The sequence below is a fragment of the Lissotriton vulgaris genome, chromosome 2_1 (genome assembly GCF_964263255.1).
Source record: "Lissotriton vulgaris chromosome 2_1, aLisVul1.2, whole genome shotgun sequence".
NCBI lineage: Eukaryota > Metazoa > Chordata > Amphibia > Caudata > Salamandridae > Lissotriton > Lissotriton vulgaris.
Window position 1 is genome coordinate 599849820 of NC_141687.1, and position 27938 is coordinate 599877757.

Here is a 27938-nt window from a genome sequence, read left to right on the forward strand (position 1 = left end):
CCTCTGATAAGCCTAACTGCTCTCCCACACTACCACAAAAGAGAGCATTAGTATTATCTAGCCTCTGTAAATCCTCTGGGGATCCACTGGACTCTGTTCACACTATACCTCATTTTCAAATAGTATATACAGAGCCAGCGTCCTCCACTGATCCTACGGAATAAGAGCTTGCCTGGGACTTCACCTGGTGGCCCATCAAACACCGACCCAAAACACCCCCAACCGACCACGCTAGGAACATGGGCCTCATCCTGGACACTAACCTCACCATGAAGTTCCAGGTCAACGCCGTCTAATCCGCATGCTTCCACATCCTCCGCTTGCTATATAAAATCAAGTTGCTCGCACTGCACACCAGACGTACCGTCACATAGGCCCTGTTCACACGTAGATTGGACTACAGCAATGCACTTTACACTGGCATCCCAACCCACCTTCTTCACAGACTTCAAACCATCCAAAACTCTGCCGTCAGACTCGTACTCCTGCGCTGATCTAACACCATTCCTTAAAGACCTCCACTGACTCCCCATCTAAAAGCGTTCCCAGTTCAAAATTCCTCACATATACATTTAAGTCATTACACAATACTGGACATGCATACCTCTATCACCAGCTTCACTTTCACCAACCCACAAGACAACGTTACACACCATCACCCTCACTCACACACATGACCCACAGCCACAGAAAGGTTGGTTGATCATTCTCCTACCAAGTCACCAATTCATGGTTCGATCTCCCCCAACAGATCAGGGCCTCCTCCTTACTTCTTGAATTCCGCAAGAAGCTGAAGACATGTCTTTTCAATTAGTTCGCTTGCACAACCATATAGGATGCCTGTACTCAGGTCCAGTCCCACTACACACCTATTCACCTATTCAGGGGTTGGATACCCTCACGGGGACAAGCAGTGCTCTAGAAATCCACCTTACGTTACATTACAAGAAGGAGTAGACAGAATTCGACCCTGCCCAGATGACACAAGGCACTGTCAATGATTTGAAGGATCAGGTTTTCTGGGGCTCGGTCTGAACTAAAACGTGACTGAAGATTATTGAGTAAATTGTGGCCTTTGATGTTTTGTCTAAGTCTAGTTGAAACACATCTTTCCAGTATCTTTGACAGGAATGAGAGATTTGTAACTGAATGAAAATTGTTCAGGTCATCCAGGTCAGCTCCTGGTTTCCTTAGGAGAGGGGTTACTTGCCTATTTTGAGACAATCTGGGACTTTTCCAAGAGCCACAGTCATGCTTATTAGTCATGACCAGTAAGGCGTGATGTGGATATTGAATGCTTTTATAAGGTTAGATGGGATCTAATCACCTAAGTGTATGACTGTCCTTGCATAAGATATAGTCCTGATGCTCTCTCTTTTGGCAATGTCCCTGAACTCACTCCGAGCCACATTCTTGGGGTTATGAGAGAGGCGAGGGAATACATCTGAGCTTCTAAGAATAGAAAACTTAATCTGATCTGCAAAAAAATAGCATAGCTCTACACATCTTTTTTTAGCGGTAGGGGCAAAGTGGTTATTATACAACTAGTACATCATTTTTTCAAACACAATTGAAAAGCAGATTGTTTTGGCAACAGATCAGAAGAACTATTGATAATGCAGAGTTGTGTTTCATCAGCATAACGTACAATTGAAAGTAGTGATGTCAAGTAAGGTGATCTGAGCAAGATATGTAGCTTGAATAATGTTCAACTAAGACCAGAGTCTTGAAGTAGAGTTAGAAGTGGAAGCCGGATCAAAAACAGTTCAATGTTCTCCAAGAATGAAGACAATAAAATTGAGTCAATATCTTTCATTCCAGGTTCTAATAATCGAATATAAAGATAGGGGGCCCGATTCACAGAACTAAGTTAAGACAAAATCCTAAACTTACTAACATTTTGGTATTCACAGAAGACGCTTACTCATTTTGGTATTCACAGATGGCACTTACTCATTCACAGAAGTTAGGAGTCCTAACTTTAAAGCAGATTTTCAGTTTTTTAAATGCAGCCCGTTTTCCTCAAAAGAAAAATGAGGTGCATTTAATAAAATTGAAATTAAACATTTTCATTTAATTTTTTAAGAGCAGGCAGTGGTCCATGGTACCACACCCTGCCCTTAAAAATATTTTCACATGCATTTGCAAAGGGGAAGGGGTCCCCTGGGGAAGTAGGTGGTAATTTGCGAGTGTTTTGCAACCGCAAACATTCATACATGGCTCATGAGTTGCTGTTCGGAAGAGAACACCCCTTCCTAATAGAGCATCGCAAAACCTATTTTGCGAGTCGCTAATTGATTAGAGCCTCGCAAAATAGGTTTTGTACATGGGCCCAAGGTTTTTAGCGGGCGTGTCAAAAACCCGTTTGCGCATGCTAAAAACCGTTGTACATCTGGACCTTCATGTTTACTGACCACTGCAATTGTATTTATAATGCACTTACTACCCCAGACCAGGCATTGAAGAGACAGTTTTGTTAAAAAAATTCATTAAGTACAGTCTCGATTTTACTAAAATCTGTATTTTGGAAGAACCGTTCTCTATTAAACATTTTGCGCATTTTGTAGCAATTGATCTTACTGTGTGTAATGCAAGGTAAAAATGCAAGTTAAAAATAATGACTTGCATATTCACAGTGCTTCCTGTCACAGGCTGTGACTACCTGCCCTTAAAAATTCAGAAGTTACTCTTCTGTACTGCACCAACCAAGATTTAATTTGGTGGCTGTCTAATTATACACAGACTTCTGCAGTGTATTAACTAATAGACTTTCATAATGTACTATAGTGCACTTGCCACTAAGTACTAACTTTTTTTTAATGTGTTTTTCACTTAAGTTCTGTGTTATTTTACATGTTACTACCTGATGGTAAAACTTACAGAATATATATTTTTCGCCACACCTTTTGTACAACTGATATTTTGAACTCATATAATTAATAGTGCTTTTATATGTCATAATGATTTTATATGACAGTTGACAAAATTGAGTTTTGGTGAAATAAAATATTTGCTTAAGCTCACAAAATGTAAGTGGGGTAGCTATGATTTAGCAATGTTCTCTGTTTTCACTTTGTACAAATCATCCACTAAATGGGTATCTATTTGTATTTTACTATGTTAAGGCTTTGTTTTTGGACCTCTTTGTGCAGTTTTTATAAAGAGCAAACTCGGCCCAAAATAATTTAGCCCTTGTGAGCACCAATTAGATTACAAAAGGTAACATTCATTTTTTATGGGCAGATGTGAGATTAAGTGATTTACTCAGAATCGCAGGATATTCACACTGAGAATTAAACCTGGTCCCCCAGTTCCTAAGTCTCCAACTCTGGCCATAACACCACATCCTGGGTGGAGAGAGGGAGGCAGGCTGAAGAACTCTATTTTTTGTCCACTTATCACAGAAATATTGCAGAAAACTGCACCAAAATACACCAATTTTCAAACCTTTCCTCGGGGTGGGCGTGGGTGGCACCCCCCAAACTATCCCCACTTAAACACTGACCTCAGTCACGCTACAATTCAATCATTGGTTTTACGCCACGCCACTTTCATATTCCACCAGCCGCCATTGACTGAGTTGTATTTTTGCACAAGTCTCTCTGGTTAGAAACTGCCTTTGGATTTCTGCATTTTCTAGCCCTTGAGCTATAATTGTACAGAGTTTCATTGTCCCATGCTGAAAATTGCTTTCTTGTTACAATATACTGAAATTAGCTTGCGGCTATTTGTAGTAAACTGTTAGCCCTTCACATTTCTGAGTTTGTAGGCCATCTATTTAATTCACTGTTTCTAATTTTGAGTTCCCATTTCTGCCTGTTTCCATCCCTGAGTGCTGGAAGCCAATTTCCAGGAATAAACATATTGCCTGATTTGTTGAGCTGCATTGTTTAAATATGTTTTAATTTCTTTTTCTTGGAAATTGTTTAACTGTTTCTCTGAGCTTCAATATGTGTATCTGTTCCTGTTGTGCATTCAATGAAATAGTTTTTAGTTTTACCGAACTACAATACTTGCACATGTTCCCATTTTCACTTGTTGAAATGTATGTCTTATTTCCCTCTTCTATACAAGCAAAGCTCTATGAGCTGATAAGTTTAATACCATAAATTTAAATCTCCATTTATGGAGAGCTGTTTGGTCTATATGCCATGGACAGAGAGCACGATCTCGGACTGGGAAAATTAGGTTGGGGTTTAACAAAAGGGTTTCGGTGGCCTTTCTCCTACCCTCCCACCACCCTCCTCCTTCAAACAAAATTTTACAATCAAGGAGAAACACAGACAAGCTTGCAAAGATTTAAAAATAGTGAAGAGTGTGTTATAATTTTAACAATCAATATTTAAGGGCGGGACGTGTGGGGCACATTTACAGACTGAGAAATGGACAATCAGTATCATATAACTTGAGGCACATGGATAAATAAAGTTAGGGGGGTTTCGGCCATATGGGCAGACAAGTGTTGGAGACTGGGAAACAAGGGCAGAGATTGAAAGAGAGTGCTTTGTTTTTTTTAAATAGCACTTCAATATTTCATATTTCTGAAAGCTAAGGATCAAGCACCTCCTGGCACCCGATTTTGAATTCCTCTTACCCAAATAGTACAAAATCAAATTATTGCATTAGTATTGGTTCATTCTTCCTCGTCGTCAGGTAACCAGCCATTCCTCAGCAACCTCACCCTAACTCTACCACATTTGGGGCAAGACCTCAACCGATGATAACTAACCTGGAAGGACACCATAACATTGTGATGGTCATTCTTTAGGAGCCGTTGCATAAACCTGATGCATTGATAAACTGTGGAATCAACAGAATATGATAAAGTGCTGGCAGCTTATGTTTTAGACATTACAAATTAAAATCTTATAAGGTTGGGAAATTGTTCTCAGGCTCTCCTTTCCACTGTGGAACGGAGAGAGTAAGATGCATGAGCTATAAATACTATACTCTCTTAGTTGAATTAGTATGTTTTCATGTTGTATGATGTGCAGACCCATGTCTCCTCAGCGGAAGACGATATGCGATTACTGAACTTGGACTTCACAAGACTCCAGGAGAATATAGTGAGATGAGAAAGGCAATTTGAGGATGCCATAGATAGATCCAGGGTTAACAATTTGCGCCTGGTAGGGGATAGTGAGGGGTTAGTGAGGATGCCAAAGGGCAGCAGCAAGAACATTTATTCTCCAAATGGTTTAAATCATTGATCCTGGAACAAGAGCTGTCATCCTGTTTTGAGATTAAAGGGAGCTTCATGCCCTCATCAAAAAGCCTCCACCGGGCACCCCTCCACATCTCCTCATCCTAAGAATACTCAACTATACAGACAATATTGCTGTTCTCAAGGCGGCTCACACCTGCAAATAGTCCTCTTTGACTCTATTAAGATTTTGATCTTAATGTACTAGTCCAACAACAGAGGAAAAGATTTGCTGAGGTCAAACTCTAGGCAATGGATAATAAACACAACACTGAGGATGCCAGGAGCTGAGTGAAGGAGAGAATCTTGGTTAGACAGTGTTATGAGGAGTGGCCAACCCAGATGACAGACTTGTGGAGGGTAGGCACCTCCCAAGACAAGGTTCGGGGGATGTCATGTAAGGGCCAAAACTGCAACTAGTAGAGCTGGAATGAATATAGATGGAGATTTATCAGCTTCTGGTGGTGGAAATGGAGATTCAGGGTCCGGCCCGGTCCCAGGATGAAAGTCCTCCACATTTGAGGCTGCCTCCCTCATGGACCAGACCAAGTGACTGCTGAAGACAATGGCACAATTTATGGCCTCCTTCCCTTGAGGCCATTTAAATAACTGACTGGCTGCAATAGGGGTGGGAGACAGAGGGCTTCCTCCACCAATGGTACGTTCTTGCTGATAGGCAAGGTTCTGATAATGCTCTTAGAAGTGCCACAGTTTAATAACTTGGGGCTTGGAGAGGGAGGTGGGTGAAGGTGTCCCCCCCATGTGAGGCTGGAGGTTGGTCTATTCCCCAGATAGATTGCTGCTAACCCCCTTTTCGACCAATAGACATATTCATGCTTCTACAATTTTTAATTATTTCGTTGTGGAAGTGTAGGGTGGTAGGAGACTAAGACACGATTGCCAAATGCAAGTGGCTCCAGTAATATTTCGTGGTTTGGTTCACACTGCTCAGCTGTAAACCCCCCACTTTTCTGAAATACACACATATACACGTTGGTATAGATGCCCTGTCCTGCATCCTTTCATGGAACATTAATGGGCTTAACAACAAGTTCAAGAGAGTGGTGGTTCTCATCTACATCAAGAAGATGGTCCCAAATGCCGAACTGATACAGGGGACTCACCTATTGGGAAATACTTGCAACTATCTGGGCCGGTATGGATACACTTTAATCCACTATGGTGGATACACACAGGAACCTCCTACCATATGGAAATGTGGATGTGAAGTAACAGTGCTATTATTTAGGATGTCAGTTTCTACATGTTTCGAAATGCAGGAAAATATTCAAGAACCTGATGCATATTTCAAATAGAGATTAACAAAAAAGTACAGAAGGAAGGTTAGATGTGTATGCTATACAACAAGACTAAGTACAGGTACATAAACAAATCTTTTTCTAGATTTGATATCATTTATTAGTCTAATTCTAATTGTCCTGCATTGATAAAAGAATGCTGAAGCTTATTTATTTTATTCTAATTTTCAAAGGCTACATAAAATGATAACAAAGGGAAATTTACTTTTTTGTGATCTAAATATTTCACCCTATTTACAAACAACTTCCTCCATGTCAATAGTGGAACATGACTGAGACAGATTTCTGCTCTACACTCCCTGGAAAAATTAACTGGGCTAACTGTCATTGTGACTCCCAGATTCCACAATGTGGCAATCTGGAATTTTGACTCTAGTGAGGGTGATTCCCAGATGTCCCATTCTAGCTTTGTTTGTCCTTTTCAAAAAGGATTTAAATGGACTTTTCAGCCAAAGGCTTAGATTATCAATATTGGTTTTAATTCTATTGGATTAGATTACGAATTTACATTTTAAAGTGAAAGATTCCTCTATTTAAAAAGTGGTCCTATATCAAACATATAGAACAAGATATCTATAAATATCAAAGAATTTCAAATGAGACAGAAAAAGAGTATCTCTCAAGTACTCCACCCAAACAGATTCTACCAGATTTTTTTACTTGCTAAAGCTACCAGAAGGGAAGTTCATAAAATGTCTTCCTCGTGTCTTAGAAGTCCTATTAGACAATTGTGCCAAGGATGCTTTTTTTCAGATATGTCATGTCCTTGTCCATGTGGGTGGAAGAATCCTTGTCTCTTAAGGAAGCTGCAATCACCAATGTACTGATCCGGTGTTTCTCCAAAGATGATTCTATCTTTGTGCCCTATATTTGGTATCCATCGTACCTCACTCTGTCAGAGAAAGGTAAGGAGTCTACAACATGAAGTTGAGAAACAAAGCCAAGAATGGACACCGGTGTAGGAAGATGGCAAGCACTAGAAAAGAAGGATCAATTCCACACAGCTGGGCAGTCAAATCACAACTAGAAATTTGGATTTCACACTGGTAAATGGGACCTGACCACGTGACAAACACATACATCAGGGCACAGGGTTTTAAAGGGTCTAATGAACAGCTATAGAAACAAGTTCCAGTATTATGACAAGCGGGCCCCATTAGCCACATATTGAAAATGGAAAAGTTCAAAAACGTAGAAGCAATACTATTTAAAAACCTTGTAATTTTGAGAAACTATATTTTTAAAATGCAGAGGCAACTTTAGTCTATTTTCAGGAAAATCTTTTGCCACAGTATCAAAATGGGCTTTTAGGGATTATGTGGTGGAGACATGACAGCAATTGATAATCAGCCTTCAATACCGATAGAATATTATCTGAAAATATTTTTATGAAAGTACTCTGGAATCTATACAGCTGACATTGTTGAATACTCCATTGACATGTGATTTGTTGGAAGACCAAACCCGTGAGAAACTAAAACCGAGCACTGTTACTCACCCTGCTCGTTGTTTTCTAGACTTATCCGAGATCCCATCCCTGGACATAAGTTTATTGAAAACAATGATACCAATTAGCATGTTAACCTATGGAGAAGAAAGAGAATGTTGTCAGAATAGTGACTGAAAAAAGGTAGGAGATAAGTTGTATGGAGAGGACCACAATGGTAATGAACATCATAAGAGACGACGCGCACAGAATGTGGTACACAACACAAGCACTTCATTTACATTTATTTTCAGCTCGCTTGAATATCTAGGCTCAAATACGTCCCGTACCCAAAAAACGTTTTCATTTTCATGATACTAACATAAACTCAATCGTTGTCAAAATAAACAGCAGTTTGAGATTTCATGACAGCTGGTTGGCGAGCTTCAACAGTCCCCTCCACCTTTGGGAACACTGCAACACAATGTTAAAATTAACTAATATCCGTGTATAATGCAAATCATATTCTAGCTATTCTTGAGTGCCGCTGAAGATACATTTGCATGCAGAGACACTCTTCTACTGGGGGTGAAGGAGTCAGGCAGCCTACTGTAGTGTTAGCATGGAAAGCTTCTGTTAAACTCATCAGTTGTGTCGATTTACAGTTTGGGAACACTGCTTACAGCAATACCGATATAGTACTATAATATGGCAAGAGAATGTTACAATGACCAGGAGAAAGATTTAGCTGATTGATGAGGGTAAAAGGTGTTCAGTAATGCAAAATGCTTTGAATTGCGACCAGCCTGATGAGAACCTGGGTATACCACCCTTAACCATTCAAGTTATACATTTTTCAGAGAAAGTGCGAAACCTACCAACACGATCACAGCAGCTGGCCCAACGAATGCATAGAGCAGCCCACCTTCCAAGGACAACCAGCAGCTGCATAAAAAGAAAAACACGGTAAGAACTGGAGAGGCTGAGTGAGAGTCAAAGGAGCAAGAAAATTGAATCTTCAGAATTAGGGCTAGGATGACATCTTCTATTTACGAAGAGGGCCTGTACATTAGCACACATCTATCCTCATACCCAGCACACTCGGGCTCGTGAAATTGGGTTGGTTTGTTGTTGTAAACATAAAACAATCCAGACCAACAATAGGTGAATAAACACCTAGTCCATTTCAAACACACATCTCAAGAAAAACATAGGCCCAGCCTTGACAAGACCAGCACTCCAAAAGGAAACCTGGAGGAAAGTATCAATTTCTCTAGCTATGAAAACAAATGCCCCATGGGGTGGGAAACCCATTCTGAACCTGGCAGGTTAATGGCTGTTTTAAATATAAATTGTATTGGTTCCTGGCAATATACGGCCGTATAAGTAATCAGTAAGTTTAAGCTGTGTTACATATGAATCTTGTATAACTCTACAAGTCTGTGCTTAAGCATTAGCAGTGGACCATCTCGTATTCAGGTCAGAAAAAGCAACATGTTTAAAAGATATCAAGGAGAATAGAAAAAAACTGGTGGAACTGTACAACAAAAGACTTTACGTGACTCAGTTCTGTGTGATTGCAGGTGGGACTTTCGCATGTGCATACTGGTGTTGTATCAGGGCCCCCAAGCGACTGCATCCTTCATATAATGTATTATAAAAGTGTACATGTTACTGACAGCGAAAGGCTCTTTGACTGCTTTGCAGTCATCACAATAAATAATTCGAGCTGTAAATATAGGCCTGTAATATTGCTTTTAATTTATGCTTCTTTAGGTGTGCTTTGCGTCAACATCTCTATCTTTACCCAAGGACATAAAGGGAATAAGAATACACGGACGTGGCGATACCACCTCTATAACAGTGCAATCTTTATTTTTTGCACTTCATGGAGAAATTTGCACCAACGTATTGCTTTTAATTCATTCTTCTCTGTGTGCGATTCGTATCAATATCGCCATCTTTACCCCAGGACATAAAGACAATAAGAATGCATGGTCGTGGTGATACCATCTGTACTCCAGAGCAATATTTATCTTCTGCACTTTATAGCAAAATTTGCACTCACACCTTTGCACTTTAAGTTGGAAGCATGGAAAAGACACTATAAGATGCTGTGAGAAATCCCTATCAAGACTATTAAGCAATATATGAGACAGTCTCACAGCTAGCTGTCAGTACTTTAGGTTTACTTATTTTCTGCACTTTATATGCTTGGTTTGCACCAACTTCCCTGCATTTTTCGCATGGGAACTAGGAGCTATAACATCTGGAGGCGGGTGGCCCGGAGAAGACGAGTTTACGCACTTTCCTTTAACTTCTTTCCGCCCCTCATGCTAAACTACTGGTTTGTAAAAGTCCCTGGATAATGCACTCACAAGCTTTTACTATTCATTTGAAAGATTTTTAAAATTATTTTAACATTCTATTCTTTGAAGTGTGCACAAGAAATGCTATGGCTTTAACTAAATGAAATAGGCATACTTTGACGGCTCAGCTGTGTCGCGAGGCAGATTTGTTAACAAACGCCTGCTATGTTGTTCCCAGCAGTCTATAGTCTGAGGTCTTTTCCTCAAAGACTGTTGTTTTGCACTTCCCAGCACTCAGACCTTTGTTCTTCTCAGAGTGCAGCACAAGCAGAGTAATTCAGAGCCCTTACCCAACGTGCAATCAAGGGGGCGACTACTGACCTCCTGGCTATCGCTAAACATCTTCAGCGAGGGCTAAAAAGCCAGATCTATAATCCTATTAAGGATTTTTCTAACTGGCCAGCAACAGTTGGGGGACTTGGCTATGTAATTCCTAGGCTTGGGTTCAATGGTGGCTTTCCCAATAGTTCCCTGTAGCCCCACAGTGCCATGTCATGTGTATAAAGTATACTTCTGGTTGATTTCATCTGGGACCTGGGGGATCATCTCAGGTTAGATAGAGTGAATCCTTATAAGGCGAGGTATCTCCTACCTAATACATAAGGATGAAGAATGTTTAGTGTATCTTTCCAAGAGACTTTCTGTGTGAATTGCAGCAGCATCACTCACGTATTATCTGTCTCAATTTCCATCACATCTTCCAACCACCTCTCTCAGGATAGTGAGATACTTTCATTTCCTCAACTTTGGAAATCAGCAAAGCTACCTCCCTTCCCATTCACAGCATCAACAGGGGCTGCAGCCCTGAGCTCTTTGAAGGTGCCGTCAAGTTATTTCTGCTAAAAGAATGAGTGTATGATCCTCACACCAATTTAGGAACTGTCCTTGTGGGATCCCATGTTTATGGGCAAGGTCGTTGAAAGGCGGTCATTTTCTGTCTTTGTGTAGGCGTACAATGCCTCATTACCAGTCAGGGTCCACACCCTAGTGCCCATGCTATGACCATAGACAAGTGCAGGAGTAGAACTGTAGGTGCATAGCGCATCTCTACACTAGACTTCCTCTATTGTAACTCTCCCAACAAGACCTCATTGTCCTCGCCATCATAGTGTGCTGTGTGTCATGATTGCATCAGTTTAGAAGTCTTGTCAGGACCTCCTTGGTCGGCGATTCAGTGTTATAAATGTGGCTTCAATGGGTGTGAGATCGACTAGCCATCTAGCCACTCATTGCAGCAGTGCAGCCATAAAATATAGTGGCATATTATCAAGGGGGTTTATCTCCGCTTTTTTGGCTTTAGAAGCCAAGAAAGCGGAGATAAAATTATCTCCCTATAACCTAGCTGCCGCTAACACAGCTGAGCGCGAATATCTCCAAAACCTAACACCTGCCCTGAGCAGTTCTTAGCCATGTTATCCAATGGGAGGTGGATAACATGGCTAAGAGCATTAGCTCGGTAATGCATGAATATCGCTGACTTTTCAGCGATATTCATGCATTTCGGCCGATTTTTATCGCATTTGCGATAAACCTTGGTAATACCAAGGCTTATCTGCGATAAAAATCGCCGCAGCTCAGCGGTAAATTTTTGTCTCTAACCAAGCAATAGCGATAATTATTGCTATTGCTTGGTAATATGCCCCAAAGTTTGTAATTTTGGACTTCAAGTTCCCTCTCAGTGGGTGGTAGGTGCAGAATGTTTACAACTACCTTTGGTCTGCTAAATCACCGTATCAGTTGCCAGAGTAGGGAGCCAAACCTTAAATATCATAATGGGGATTTTAAAGGGAAAGTTACAGAAGTAGTGCAAGAGGCTGGATAAAACTACAATTTCCACCATGGCACCCTCCCCATTACAGTGGGCGCTTGTCTCAAAATGAAATGTTGCCCTTCGGGATCCCAAATGTTCTTACTATGTTTCCACCAGCACGTCCTTTTCAGTGCGGTACACATGAATTCTCAGATACTGGAAAGTGTGGTTCTTAAACCTAACTTGAACATGAAGAAGCTCCAGGAACTGTCCACCTGGACTAATATTCAATGAAAATAAGGTGGTTTTGTTTCAGTTAGCTTTCAGTCGTGGACACTTAGCCAAACTGGTTCTAAACTTCCTTTGTGGGGATAAGGTTTTCCTCCATATCCTTCAAGTAAAAGAGAGCATCAGTTGCATATAATGAAATGACAAGGGTCATACCCAAGACTCATATGCCCGTATAGCTTTTGAGTGTCCTGACCTCCATTGCCATTGGTTTCGTGGCTAGGGAAAAAATAATTGGTGAAAGAGGATATCTTTGACAACTGCATCATCCAATCTTTTACCGGGTGGACCTTCGTAAGCAGTCATCTGTCTCCCTTTTAGTAATAAAGTTAACGGTTATTTGCTTATTATTGTCCCCTGACGGAGAACCAATTGAAGGGATCTTGGTTAGATCCAATTTTATGATACCCCTAAAATTCTTTTTAATATAAGTAGTATGGAATCAGAAAATCAATGGCATTTTTGTGGGTGTCAACATGTTTTGTTATAAGTATTTATTGGTACAAACATTAATTGCCAACAACTGTCCCCTAAATGTGAAGTAATCAAAGGACTAAAGTTTGCATTAATGAAATCCGCAAACCATGCAGAACATAAGTAGTATGGACTTATAAACCAATTACATTTTAGAGGGTGTATATATTTTAAGTATATATATCTCTGTTTTATTAGTATGTGAGAATTATTGCACGGATAATTGTCATTGTAATGATTTTTATTATTCAAACAATAAAGTATACTATAGGGTGGACAGAAGCAAATAACACTTACCTGTTTGCTGCGCCTCTCTTCCTCACTGCGTTTCTTATCCTCGCCCCTACCCCGCCGAACAGGAAGCAGCCAGGCTTCCAGGCTCCCCTTAGCCAATCACAATACTGCAAGCAGCGTTGTGATTGGTCGGAGCACTGTGGTTCAGTGCTGAGAAGGGAAATGGGGGCCTGGGCATGTTCTCCATCCAGGCTGTTGTGCAGCTTGCTTGGAGAACATGCAAAGTGTGCATGAATGTTTGGCCGACCCGAGAAGGCAGGCCAAACATTCATGCGCACTTCGTAGAGTGCCCACTACTTCTCCCATCCTCTGAGAGCACAGCAACCCCGCCCGCCAAGCTGCCGTACTGCCATAGCAGGAACAAAATAATATAATAATAACATTGAGGTATTATCATTTTATTTTTATTTCATTTACAATGCTAAAAAGCAGTGCAGTGACACTCCTCCGCCATAGTGGAGGAACCACCACTATGAGTAAAGTGAGAACCATAGGAACGTTATTACTAGTTAGATCATGACACAGAAGCCACTGTAGTACAAGCCTGCAGCAGAGGAACATCAACTGCCAACCTTTTGAACGCTCACACATACCGACGACAGTGGAATCACCCCAACGGAGCGTTCCAAAGGGAAAAGTACAGATCACAGCACACTGTCCATTAACACCCAAACTATATGAAGAGTGTCCCAATAGGACTCATTCTACTCTACGAAAAAGGAAGTAATGGAGTGAGAAGAAGAAGAGATAGAGAAACTTCTTTGATTCAGTGGTTACCCTGCAGTCTTCTCAGCATTGCTACAAAAACAGGAAAATTATATTTCCAAATTATCTCTCTTGCAGGAGTTGGACTGTGCCTGTTGCCCTGTGTCACCTGTGCATCTTTCCATATGGCACGGTGGCAATCATGTTAAAAAAAATTTTTTTAAATCATCCGCTGCAGTGGCTGTGACCACAGCATGTGCCCTTCATGGCCCCTGGATAAGGCCCCATCAGACTCTGTTGAGTTATCTGTGCTATGATCATGATCCAAGGGTTGTTTCTGCAGTGTTCCACTGATCGCTGTCATGATGGTGCTCTGTTCCTGACAGGCTTGTTTTCTAGTAGGTCGCTTGAGTTTGACAGTTGTGCTTCTCTCTTTAGTTGCCGCTTGTGTCGCATGAGATGCCCTTGAGGCGGGACCGGCTGGCTCCAGCCCCTGTTCATCTGCCCAGTGTCAAGCCACTTTAGACTTATCCAGAAAGTTGGATCAGTCTCCAGTTATCATGTGAAGGCTGCAGGGAACAGCAACATGTGTTCCAACCCTGCCTTTCTGAGTCTGCGCCTCACAGCCATGGAAGAGGGACTGTGTTGCTACACTGCAATAGTGTGTACTCAGGAAAGAGGCAAATTACTCTTTCTGAGCCTTTTTGTTTCATGTTGTACATCCTTCCCACTAAGTTGGATACAGACTTGTTTCCCACTTTATTTGTTTCTTGCTGAATTTTGTGTATATTTAACAACTATATTAATACACCTGTCCGGCTGGACAGCTGTAAAGTAAAGTACTGCTTGGGTCTATATTTATTGTTTGCTCTCATTAATCCTTGTCTAGGGACCACTGTCTTTAGAAATAATTGATTACCCAAGGTCCCTGACCAACCTTATTTGGGTTCCCTTGTTCTTCAATAATTATCTTCAAGTCTCTGGATGGCGTGAGCCCAATATTTAGTTCTAGCCTTGTTCAAAAGAATATACCTCCCCAAGCCTGCGCTCAGCACATGTGAATCTCTTTTTCGCACCCTCCTACAAACTGAAATGACTAGGCGGTTGCAGGTTTGCAGTACTGGCACCTAGATTCTGGAACTCCCTTCCACGTGACATCAGAGACTGCACTGACCTGCTGAGATTCAGAAGGCTTCTCAAGACATGGTTATTTACCCAAGCTTATGACTAAAATTCAAGCATTCAACTAAACCAACAGGGCTCTGGCAAATCCTAGAGACAGCGCCAAGAAACCAATCGGTGTACGTGCGATCTACATGAAATTTCTAACATAACATAACAAGTGAGGAACTGATATTTGGCAGACGTCTTGGATCCCCACAAGAAAGTGCCCTGCTCCATTAGCATTAAGTCATATCCCCCCAGCCAGGTTACTGACTGAAAGTGGTATAACTGACCAAGCTATCTTATCTTAGACTGCCTTTCCTCATAATTAACATGCTTAATACTACATCTAAGGAGAAGTGCCTTAATTAGAACACTCATTTTCCAGTGTTAGTATCCTCTTTCAAAACAGGAAACATGAATATTATACATAATTTTCCCCAGTCATATAAAAGGGGAATTTGTCTAAACGAAGATGACTCTTCTTACTCACGACCGCTATATTTAACAGGATAGGTCCTGTATTTGGGGAAAGTCCGGCCAGATTCAAATCCATAAACGACAATAATGATGGACATCTACATTTACAGGTGCGTAGCCTGCATTACTTCCTCATTAGTCTACCTCGCCACATGACTAACAAAGTGAGCTTCAGCTCCATACCACAACCCTCCTAAGCAAAAAAGTCAGCCTCCCATCCCTTGCCAATATGGCTGACCCATTACTCCCTTGACCTCTATAAGAGGTGGGCCGGCCCAACCCATTAGCCTGCTTTTTTTGGTTCTGCGCTGCAGATTCTCCAGAGCGTGATTCAGGTAAGTGGTTCCTGCTTTAGCAGGTACTTGGGTCAATGGTTGGTGGTCCTGCTCTAGCGGACCCTTGGGATCTAGGACCACTCCCCCCTTCCTTCCCCTGTGTTCCTGTCTGGACCGGTTAGGCTCTGCCTTAGCAAGCCATGGGTTTACAGGGGGGCGGGCCGGGGTGGTCTGGGGCTCGACCTTGCGGCCCTTTCTGACTCCCCGTCCGAGTAGGCTCTGGGATTGTGATCATTGTTGGTGCTCAGGCCTTCCGTCGGTTGCTCCTTGGTTTGGGGTTTGCTTCCTGATGTGCCTTTTCCCAGGACTGTCCGGCAATTCACTTGTTCCCCCTGTGCCTGACTCTGGGAATGTGCTCGGGTCTCTGATACCCGCTTTCGGTTCTAGTGCGCGTTGGCTTTTAGCTTGCGTGTGTACCAGGGCCTCCCGATGGTGTCCCTTGGATTTCTGATGGTGTGGGCGGATTTTCTGTCTTGGGCTCGGGGGGGCCAGACAGCCTGTTTTTGCGTGCCTCAGCCGCACCGCCATTGGTCTACTTACAAGGAGCCTCGCGGCCGCCGCCGCCTCTCTCAGTCCAGTAGTTTCTGTGAGGGCTGCAGGGCTTTCTCGTCTTTTTGGTTTTCAGAGCTCTGAGGAGCTTATGGGGCTTACCTCCTTAAGGTCGAGGCGGATGCAGTCCCCGCTCAGGCTGATGTCTCCAGTTACAGTCACGGCCTCTCCTGCAGGTTTTCCTGCCGGCTCTCCTACGTGGCGAGGTGAGGTTTTCCGCTGTGTGTCTGGTTGGGCTTGCTTGGGCAGGGCCGGGCTCTTCCGGTTTCCCGCACGGCTGATTCCCTCCAGTGCAGCCGCCCGGGTCCGTGATTCCTTCAGTCTGTGGCTCGTTTTTGCTGTCCTTTGCTGTGGCTCGACTGCTACAGTCCCGGGTGTTCCAGGGGTATGTTATTCTGTGTGTATAGGCCAATGTAGAAGAGAATTAATGAATTGCAAGGCTGCAAGCAATCTAGCGGGCTGTTAGGTGGCTCCACTTTGCGTGCTATATTAGTGTATTTCTGTACATTTTGACTATTCCTGGAGGGGTCTCAGTCCCCCGTTGTTGCGGTGGTCTATGTTTGCCCCCCTGCTTTCGCAGGATGTTAGTGGTGACTCTGGGTACTTTTTGGTGCCTGGTTCCCCCTTTGTGGCCTTCTGTGCTCAGACCTGCTTCTACGCGCAGTGTGAGTTTGGAGACTTACACATTTTTGCTTTGTGTAGGTTGGTCCTCTGCATCCAGCATTTGTTGCTCTATAGATTAGTTTTTTCTCACCTGCTTTTTGTGTCACTGTGTCCTTGGTCTTCTGGTCCTGTTTGCTCCTGTTCCCGCCTGCTCTCCTTGTTGTACAGGGTCTGGCTTGTTCGGTCCCAGGTTGGGCATCCTCCTGGGGACTCAAGGGGCAGTTGGCAGCTGCATGTATGTTGGCAGCTGCATGTCTGTTGGGAGCGGGCTGCTGTTGGCGCCTGTCCGTCGTTCTCTGGGCTGGTTCGGTGGTCTCAAGGTGGGCTTTTGCTTCTCCTCCTGGAGGGCTTACCTTTTTCTTCTCTGGGGCTGCGGCCGTGGCCCCCTCTCCCCCTCCTGCTCCCTGGCTCATCAGGCGGCTCATGCGCCCCCCATCCTGGTTGTGCTTCTCCTCGCTTCCTAGGGGTTGTGGGCACTTTTTGGGGGCCTTCTCTCACCTCTACTCCCTTCCTGGGTGGCCTCTGTCTCAGTTCTAGGGCTCCAGTTGTTGTGCTCCCCTGCTCGTGTCCGACGTGCTGTGGCTCTTGGTTGGTCTGCTGCCCTTGGATGGTGGCGGCTTGGTCGGACCTGAGATTAAGCTCCCGCCTCTGCTGGGTTGTGCGTTTTGTCCTGTTCTTGCGGTTTCGCTTTTTGGCTATCTCTGTTCCTTCTCCGTCGGGTCTGTTCTTCAGGTTCTGGCTGCTCTCTTTTGGTTTTGCGGCTCAGCTCTAGCGGGCTTTGATGTTTGTGGGTTCTTGGTGTTTGTTCAGCCGTGGTCCACATGGCTGGGTATTACCCTTGCAGGAGCCCGCTCGGGCTGGTCCTCTTCCCTGGGGCCGTGGGACTTGCAAGGGCTGGACTTCACCCCGACTTACCTGTACATCCCATTCGCATTCATGCCTTGGTTGAAGCCTTCCACGCAGAACGTTTTGGGTGGTTTTGTGCCTTCTTGTCTGGCAGTGCTTGCCCGGTCTGTACGTGGGGGTTCTTCCCATCCGGTTGGTCTCGGTGCTTCCTGCACTTCCTGTGTGGCTTTTGCTTCCTCTTCTCTTTGGCCTTGGTTTTGGGGTGCTGGGGCCTGCCGGCTCGGGTTTGCTCCCTGGAGGTGTTGGGGTTGCTCAGGCTTGTTTTGCCCTACTCTTCTGTCTTTCCCACCTTTGGTGTGTTTCAGCCTGTGGCTTTTCCTCCCTGTGCGCTCCAGTTCCTGCTGGCCTTTCATTGTGCGTCTGGGCCGGGCCTGGTTGTTGGCTGGCTGTGTGGCCGCCTGGGTTCTCGCTTTGGCGGCTCGCTTCCTTCTTGTGGAACATTACTGGGACAGTTTGTCTGGTCCCTGGGCGGGGCGGTCTCGCTCCTCCCTGCTGCGTTCCCCTCCCTGCTGGGCTCTGGGTGTTTTCTTTTGCATGGTGGCCTCTGGTGGACATGTGCTTCCTTTCTGGTGGCTTGGCCTTGGGCCTGGTCCCTTCCGTTCTTTCGGGTTCCGTGGGCGACCTTGTGGGCTTTCCATTTTTTGCTGTTGGCCAGTTGGGTTCACTTGGTGGCCGGGTATCTTTGGATTTTTTTTCCTGCGCCTTCCTGGGTCTATTTTGCCTTTGGCCTGCCTGGATTCTCTCCTTGGTGTCGCGCTCCCTTCCGAGGGGTCCTTTGCGCGACTGAGGCCTATGCCCTGCCTGTTTATTTCCTTGCGGTGGGGTTATGGTGGCATTGGTGGTTTTGGCTGTTCGGGGGGCGTGCTGGATTCCTTTTTCACCTCTGTCTTGCTGCTCCTGCCAGTCTGTTTGGTGCATCTGGTTCCGCTGCCACGTTCCTCTGATGGTTGGCTCTCTCGCGGTAGGTTGTCCACCGTGCAGTGTTGCTGTGTTTCGGGCGGAATGCAGCTGTTTTCTGCTATGGCTTATTGTTAGGTCACTGTGTTGGGCTGATCGGAATACAGATTGCGGTCAAGGCGAGTGCTCTGCAGATAACCCCCACTACAGGACAATTTATTACAATCGACCTACTGGCTACCAGTGGCTACATCCTTGCTCTAGGGGTTTACAGAATTGGACATCCTGAGGACATTAGAAACCGAGACAGATTACTCTGATTATTTATAAACTCCTCTCCATTTCGTGGCAGAGCTTACATACAACCATATGACATCTGTATCACTAACAGTTTGCATCAATACCAGACGTATATAAGTCGTATTAGATGATTCAGTCCAGGTTCTCATCATTTAAGAGTTACAAATATTGTGAAAGGAGCTGTACGGAACTTCTCCTTTGAGGATTGACTTGGAAGCATTCTCTTCCAATTTATAAGCCCTGAAGAAGTCCCATTGGGACGAAACGCGTCGGCTGTAAGGTGTTAATGATTGAAAATAAAGAACTTTGAAAAACAAGAAAGCATCATCTTTTCGCGACTCACTAAATTAATAATACTGTTGTTTGAAGAACTTTGTGGTGCACCTTTGCGGTTGTTCACTTGAATTTAGTTCCCCAGGGAATAGGCACAGTAACGGTGGGTGCCAGTCAGTGTGCACACAAACCCCATTTGTAATTTGAGGGGAAGATACATTTTTATGGGGAGAAAGGAGGTCAGGTGCTGTTAGTAGGAAGGGTCCATCGTTAGGCTTTAGTTTTTCACTGTGGTGGGGATGCCTTCTGTTTCTTCTATACCTCTGTCTGGGATTTTTGCTCCCCTCTCGCTTTTGGCTGTCCCTTGGGCAGTCTTGGTGTGTTTGGTCCGGCTTGCTGCTTTCTGCTCCGGGGCCTGTTTGCTGTTGCTTTTGGCTCCGTGTGGTCTGGTTCCGTGCCTTCGCTGTCATCCTTCGGCCTTTGGTTGGGGCGGTTTTTATGTCGGCACTACATTTCTCGGGGGTCCGGGTTTTGGGCCCTCCCGGTGTCTTTCTGTCCCGGGCTGGTTCTTCCTGCTCGTGTTGCCTCTCTCTTGGGTGATCCATCCACTCGTCTGGTCTGTTGGGTTTGCCCTCTTTCATGGGTGTTCCATTATAGTCTGTTGGTTTCTTGGGAGTTTCCATGAAGCCGCTTGGCTTTGGTATGTGCTCACTTTGTTAGTCACGTGGCGAGGAAGACTAACGAGGAGGTCATGCCCCGGTTACTTACTGCTAATCTTAATTACTCCGAGTATAGTCTTCCTCGCCACATGAGTTCCCATCCCTCCCTCCCTGTCTGGCTATAGGCTTCATGTTTGTGCTTGGTAGTTTCAAGCTGATGGGTTGGGCCGGCCCGCCTCTTATAGAGGTCAAGGGAGTAATGGGTCGGCCATACTGGGAAGGGATTTGAGGCATGGGAGGCTGTCTTATTTTGCTTTGGAGGGTTCTGGTATGAAGTTGGAGCTCACTTTGTTAGTCATGTGGTGAGGAAGACTATAATCGGAGTAATGAAAATTACCGGTAAGTAACCAGGGCATTTATTTTGTAGCAGGTGTTTAATAGATTCATATTCTTGAGTACAAACAGTTCGGACTGGACTGTTCCCATGAGGCACAGGGTCAGAGCTGATTTGCATATAGCCAGTGTCTAACCCAGGGTGGTGTGGAGTGCAAAAAAACGATGGATTTAGGCCCAGATCCTTGTACTGGGGTGAATGTATGACATTGTTCTACATTCTGTCCATCAACTGTGTTTTTTGCAATTTTCACCCCGAGTGTGCTGGGTATACTCAGACGTGAGTCCCAGGCTCTCCACACCACTGGAGTCAAGCTATCCAGGCTGATGAAGGCTGATAGCCAGAAACCGGTCCTTGGATGGTTGATTCCGGTCTGGGAAAGACATGGCTTGGTAGTTCGGACTGGACTGTTACCATGAGGCACAGGGTCAGAGCTGATTTGCATATAGCCAGTGTCTAACCCAGGGTGGTGCGGAGTGCAAAAAAACGATGGATTTAATCCCAGATCCTTGTACTGGGGTGAAAGTATGACATTGTTCTACATTCTGTCCATCATCTGTGTTTTTTGCAATTTTCACCCTGAGTACAAACAGAAGCATTTCATAAAGACATGGCAGGCAAGCTAAGGGAATGTCTTCCTGCTACACATTTTCTTGACAGTCTGTCCCAATTGTGAGTCCATTGTCTCATCACTGTCCTGGCTGTAGTGAAGCACAGTACTTTGGGGCCTTGTTGCTATTTTGAAGAATTCAGCCCACTGTACTTTATCTTCCCATATAAAGTGTGCTGCACTCCAGCCACGTAACCATTCTCTTTTCTGTAGGTTAAGTAAGCGCAATTTATTAGATATCTAGCAACAGACGATTTTGAAATAGCATGCCCTTCCTGACTTTTACCATAACGTCCATGGCTTCCTTGAGGTAGTTATTTGCGAACCATGTTATGCTTTGTGAGCTTGCAGCATGCATGCTCTTTGGCAGAGCGATGTGATTAGAGAATTTTAGGCTGAAGCTGTTGTGTGTGCTTATGTTTTGAACAATCTGAAGATGTATTTATGTGAAACACAGGGCCACATGTATCAACATTAGGAATAGCGATTACCTAATTATGATTTCCTACGAATTACAATTAGATAATCGCTAATCCAAATCTATGAAACTCGCAGAGTTTCATTTAGCAATTCCTAGGGGGTTGCAAATTGACCTACCTCATTAATATTAATGAGGTAGGTCATGTTTTTCAACCACCTGTGAATCTCTAAAATGGGGGATGAAGGCCTGCTAAGGTCAGCAGACCACCATGTCCGTGATTGCTTTTCAATAAAACAATCTTTTTTTTTTTTTAAATGCAGCCCATTTTCCTTAACGGAAAACGGGTTGCATTTAAAAAATAAAAATAAAAAGCTTTCTTTTCATTTCTTTCTTAAGAGCAGGCAGTGGTCCCCAAATAAGTTTTTGCCACCATTCCCAAAGGCGAACAGACCCCTTAGGGACCCCTTCATATTTGCAAATGGGTTACCACCAACTTGAAATTGGTGGTAAAATGTGAATGTTTTGTGACCGCATTCAGTGTCACAAAACATTTAAACATACCGCAGCGATTCGGGTTTTGGAAGGACACCCTAAACATGCCCCTTCAAAATACCGAATCGCAAACCCATTTTGCGATTCGGTAACAGGTCACCGAATCGCAAAATAGGGTTTGATGCATGGGAAAAGCCTTTTTTGTCTTCGTATATAGGCCGATTCTGTGAATCAGCCTTTTTCTGAACGCAAAATTGCTTGATACATGTGGCCCTCAGTCACTTACCTGTAACATGAGTTCTCCAGCATTGATATCTTTCATAGACTCACATGGTTTTATTTAGTTTCCATCATTAGGCTGAGAATCCTTGATACCTACAACATAGTAGGATAAAAGGAGCAGAGAAATCTCTGCCCACGTAACATATAAGTTCAAAAGTAACACATTTAATACAAGAGCCCATCCACCAGATTGTTAGAGCATTTCTGCTGATGTCAAAAAGGTAAACAGTCTCCAAACTGTGACTCGAAGACAAATATAAAACCTCTTAATAGCACTTCCAAAAGAATGCACAGATTACAACAACAGTTTCAACTGGCCACCTACATGGCTCACTAAGGTACATTATACATTTGGGGGTTCTGTAGTAGAACAACAGTAATGCCAGACATATGGAAAGTGACACGTATGTTAACATATTGAACTGAAACCCTGTGAGTTACCAGTTTACAGAGTTTATTTTTTAGGATCTCTTTTTATCGTTGTTTTCGTAACCAAACTGTACCTAAAAGAGCATGTCGACAAATCGCAGATAGATTTGGTACCCTCCCCACACACTGTCCTTTTAAAAACCAAATTATTCATCTCATTTAAAATATAATGCCCTTCATACGCTTGCCCACTTGCTGTGTCCAAGAACTGTCTCATTTGAACACCTGTCCTACGACACACCTCTCATCATCACAATGTTTCTGGATTCAAAGACAAAAAATCTGACTGAAATTAATCCATCAGAGGTTTGCAGGTGGTTTTAGATTTGTCCTCATATCACACAGGTAATGTGTAAACAGTTCCATGATCATGAGCGTCCACGGTCTCCTTGACAACTGTGTGGAGTCTGGTGCATATGGTTTCTTCCAGTAGCCAATAATTCCTGCTCTGCTGCCACAAGCATTTGCAATCTCACCGTCCATGTGCACACAATGGGAGTCTATCCCACTGCGTTGGGCGGATGCCCAGAATCATAATCAATGGCGCCCGATTGGGAGCCATCTTCCTCATTTGGCTGAACACTTCTTTTCAGTATTTTCCAGTCTCCGGGCATGATCACCAAACATGCTGTGCCGTTCCCTCCATACCACACTCCCTCCAACGATAACAGTTGAACATAGTTTTCTACTATTTTTGCCTACTATGAACACTATGGGTAGTCTTGGGGATAGCTGCCCATAGTTCCTCCCAGGCTTCCCGTGTTATTAAATTCCCCATCGCCCACTGTTGCATGTATGGCGATTTATGGTTATCAGGTGTGGTAGTGATGGTGAAATAGATGGAAGATACCAGGCCTCTAGTGGTTTCATGCATTCTTATTTTGAGGGGCAAATACCCTGTGCCCGAGCTGAAAGTATCTGTCTCTCTCTTCTCCAGCCTCGTATTTCCTTTTACTTCATTGAAACAATGTAACTTCTGGCTATGGAATATATCACCCAAAATGCATTATTTATGTATCTCTTCTGCCAGTTTGCAAACTGCTTTTTATCCAAAACCGGGTTGCAATCTGGTTTACCTTGTAGGGTGGTAAACTGGGAAGGAATGGGGGTAAATTAATCTATTTTAGTACGAGTGTTCCATTTTTCCATAACTGTTTTGATTATATCTGATGCATATGAAGCAATTGGGCTTACACGTTTGGGTAATCATAAAACATCCGAGAAGGGGGCATACCAAACATCCTCCATTTCATGAAGTACGGCCATTTTTTATTAGTTTCTCGGAGGGACCATTCAAATGTAACCCAACTTCAACCTGCACTGACCAGCCTTCAGGGAAATACGGGGTTTGCTAGTTTGTCATATAAGCTTATTGCAAGCGTTTTGTAGGAGTACTAGCTCTTCTTTAGGCATAGTCACAGAGAGATTCTAATTAGATTATACAACAATTTACGCATAAGCATGAATTTTTACAAAAGCTGAACATAGATCAAGATGAATTGGATGTAAATGCTAAGTCAAGGCAATTAAAAAACCTGACACATGCTAAAATATCAATAACGCAATGGCAATAAAGAATTTTATTCTGCCTGTAAGTGGCTTCGTGTTGCAAGATACCGCTGGTATGAAGGGTCTGTGCATCAGGCGAAATACAAGTTAAGGTCCCACTTAGCATCCGGCCTAATCACACATTAATGCAACAGGCCAATCGGAAAACATCTGATGAAGTCTTTGGACGTTGAAAAGAATTCCCAGGAGCTATTCCTATTGGCCCAGATGTCTGCTTCATAGACCATGACACACCATCTACGAAACAAGTCAGATGAATGTCCTCTTTGAACAGAGCCCAAAGGCAAAATCTCAAACACTTGAGGGGAAACTAGTGCTGAAGCTGAGCTATTGGCGGCTGTGTTGGAGAACTAACACCTACCCCCATACGTGGGCTGTAGAGCTTGCCTGAGAAGCTCATGATGCCTGAAAATCATACAAACAGGGCCATACTAAGGCCTCTAAAATGACTATGCACCATGGTCTGTCCTTGACCTTTTGAACTTTATAAATAGGGTATTCAGGCCAAAGCCCAGCACAAACCTTACCGACCAGTTCAGCATTTGACATTTCCTATAAAACTGGGATCGCGGTCCATCCAGAAAGCAACATCTTGAATTGTTTTCAGAATAATTATAAAAGTCCACTTTAAGTCACCCCCAAGCATAAAAGGTTTAAGAGTTGAGGACAACTTAGTTTGGTTGTAATCTGTGAGATGAGCATAGTCACATGCCAGGCTGAGCACTCCTGCAAAGTAAGAGACTCAGAACTACACATCCTAGAAGTCGACCATTGACATAGTTCCTTGCTAGCTGACAGCTCTGGGGAATGAGTGCCCCTTTCTTAATTTCTGATGCAGAAAAGGACTATGATATTGTTGGTGTAGATGATTTCCAAATAGGACTTCAAAGGTGCAGGGAAACATTTGAGGTCGAGGAAACAAAACTTTTAACTCCATCAATTTTATGAGGAGGGAGGTATAAGATGCCACAAAGCATTCATGGGGAGTTCCTGAAGCAGCCCCCAACCCATGTGTCCACTGCGATGGAGATCTGCAGAGGCAGATGGGGAACCATGCAGACAGGTCTGAAACTTGTGCCCACTTTATCACAGATGGCATGAGAGATACAGGTGTTGGTCTCACTGAATGTCGAGCATCTGGTCTTGGTGTCCCACTAGGTCTCAAATGCAGACTGACTTTGGGATGGTCCTGAAATAGGGGACCTGCATTCCCAGAAGCCTCTCAATCTATTTAGCTGAAAAGAAGATGCTTAAAATATCTGTAATGAATGTCCTTCTTTCAGTGGAGGGAATGGTCTCGCCAGACTAATGTCACAAATACCCACTATCAACTGAGTAGTTTGGGAAGTTTTCACAAAGGGATTTGAGAAGTTCAGTGAGAACCTAGTTGGTGAGAGCTCGAAGAAGAACCGCCATCTTTGAGGCAAGCAGTTGTTTGGAAGCTACCCAATAATCAGACAGGTTTAACAACAGATCATTTGCAGCTGCAGAAAGGTTTCTACATAAGTTAATACTTTGTAAGAACTCACAGGGCCGTGTTGTTGTGTAGGAGCACTCACTATTTTCTTCAAAACACATGGACTTCATGATTCAAATGTTAATGCTAAGACATTTAACTTACAGTTAGTTGTGCAAGAGTATTTATTAGTCCTATATTAAATTGTGACTCTAAAAAGTAGCTCATGCTGGAGAATTCCGATCTTCTTGAGAAATCTCTCACCGACACCTGGTTTACTGCTATGTCAGTTTTTCTGTTCTTCTGATGTTTTGCTTCATGGTGGTTGTTAAATCATACACGTTTGCCACCTCATCCAACAGAGGGGCTGTTGTGTAACAAAATTGATTTCTCCCAATTTTACTCTTTCTTTTTTTGCTTACTGCTGTAGATAAGTGATAACTTTTTCTGTCCTTATTCCACCATTTAAAGCGGCATCATTTTGTAAACATTCAACTGAGCTAGTCATACATTAAGTTCACTTAGTACAAGCATTTACTTTTTTGGCGACTTTTTGTAGTAACTGGGGTGAATGTCCAGGGTCAACAGGATTAGTTTAATTCTCAGAATATTTTACAATTCTGTTCTACCATTACATATGTGGTGGGAAAAATACTTCTTTAAATTTCGTAGTACAACACAGGTTACCTTTAATTACCTAGCAAAGTTATTGGGGCATCAATTTTGTAATCCTTTGTATTTCTGTGATGTTAAATCTCAGAGTAAACCTATATGTGGAAAATGTGTTTTTAAAGATATTGATCCTAGCCAATTTCAAGATGCCCCTAAATCTCAGTTCTAACTTGAAACATTCTGTGATTCTAATCCAGATATAGCTTCCTTGGTGTAAAGTATTTGCCAATTAACTCCTTCAAGAACTTTGCTGCTTAAGATCACCTTACTGCAACCTTGATACTGCAACCAAATGGTTAGGCTGGTATTGTAACCCTTCCAAGGCACAAGTAATAGACACTAAATCACTAGAACAATTTCAGACTGACATTGTGTCAATCCCACCTATTATGGATACACCTCAGAAGAGACAGCATATTTCAGTTTATTTATCTAATATAATTTTAGCAATTCAGTCTGAGATTATGATTCATAAATGTTATGGAGCTAAATTTAAGCCAAGCCCCACAGCCAATCGGGGAATACATGGCAATTTTTCTCTAAACTCTCAATTGATGGTGTTGTTTTGATTATGTGCTGCAATTTGTTTTTCATTTTGAATGACTGTTTTCAAACATTTGCTATTTAAATGAACAATTATGTTTTTTGTAATGTGTTCTTTTTATACCCCAATTCCACTTGACATTGTTTTGTATGCACTGAGTCATCATAATGCTCTAGGCTTTCTTAGCCTTTTATAGGAGTAAAGACTATTTCTGTTATTTTGTTGGCACTTGAACTGAGTGTGAAACTTGTGGATTTATGTTAACGTAGTTATCATTTAAGGTCTGCTGCATTAAGTGTCACTGAGTAAGACCCCCTTTAGGTTATCTGCAGGGGTCGAAACGTGGACTTCATCCTTCTTGAACACTGTTAGGTCACAAGCACGTTTAATGAATCCATTGGGATTTTTTGCCTTGGGTTTTCTTTCACCGTTACCATATATGCACTTTTGAGTATCACTAGAGTCCTGCACCAGCATATTTTGCACATATATACATCACTCTTAAGGTATTGTTTATGCATCGATTCTTACACTTTTGTTTACTAAAACTACAAGATTTCTCATGTGTTTGCAGTCGTTTTCAGATCTGAGTTATGAACCTTTGAATATGCTTCAGTCTGTATCTCTGTTGACACCATTCTCTACTGTTAAACCTTTAATTGCATTAAACATTTCTCTGTAAGGCCTTCCCTACAAGCCCATCTTTTTTCTTTTGAAGATACAACTGGTTATCGTTCCTTTTCCTTAAAAACATGTTATTGACCTATAAACACTTTTAAGTGCCCGACTGTCTAATACGAGCGTGCCAATAATTTAAAAAAGAAAATAGCATAACACTGTAATTTTAAGTCAATAAAGCTGGCAAACAGTGTACCAACCCGCCCCAAAACCTGCTATCCCGCCTTCTTACAGAGTGTTACACATGATCTCACAGATGCAACACTATCAAATTCTTCTTCATGGAGGAAAGCAACAAAATCAGATTTAACATCACCCATTTATCACTGTAATTCAC

General features: G+C 43.0%; 1 protein-coding gene across 6 annotated transcripts in view; it reads right to left on the bottom strand.

Moving 5' to 3' along the window:
* ADGRB2 (adhesion G protein-coupled receptor B2) overlaps positions 1-27938 on the bottom strand; it is a 1127991-nt gene that overhangs the window by 143369 nt on the left and 956684 nt on the right. For all 6 annotated transcript variants that reach the window (XM_086955647.1, XM_086955646.1, XM_086955645.1 and 3 more), the window contains 2 exons: positions 8827-8893; positions 8021-8106 (listed from right to left, as the gene is read on the bottom strand). In XM_086955647.1, the coding sequence (XP_086811773.1) occupies positions 8021-8106; positions 8827-8893 (153 nt within the window). The remainder of the gene's footprint in view (positions 1-8020; positions 8107-8826; positions 8894-27938) is intronic.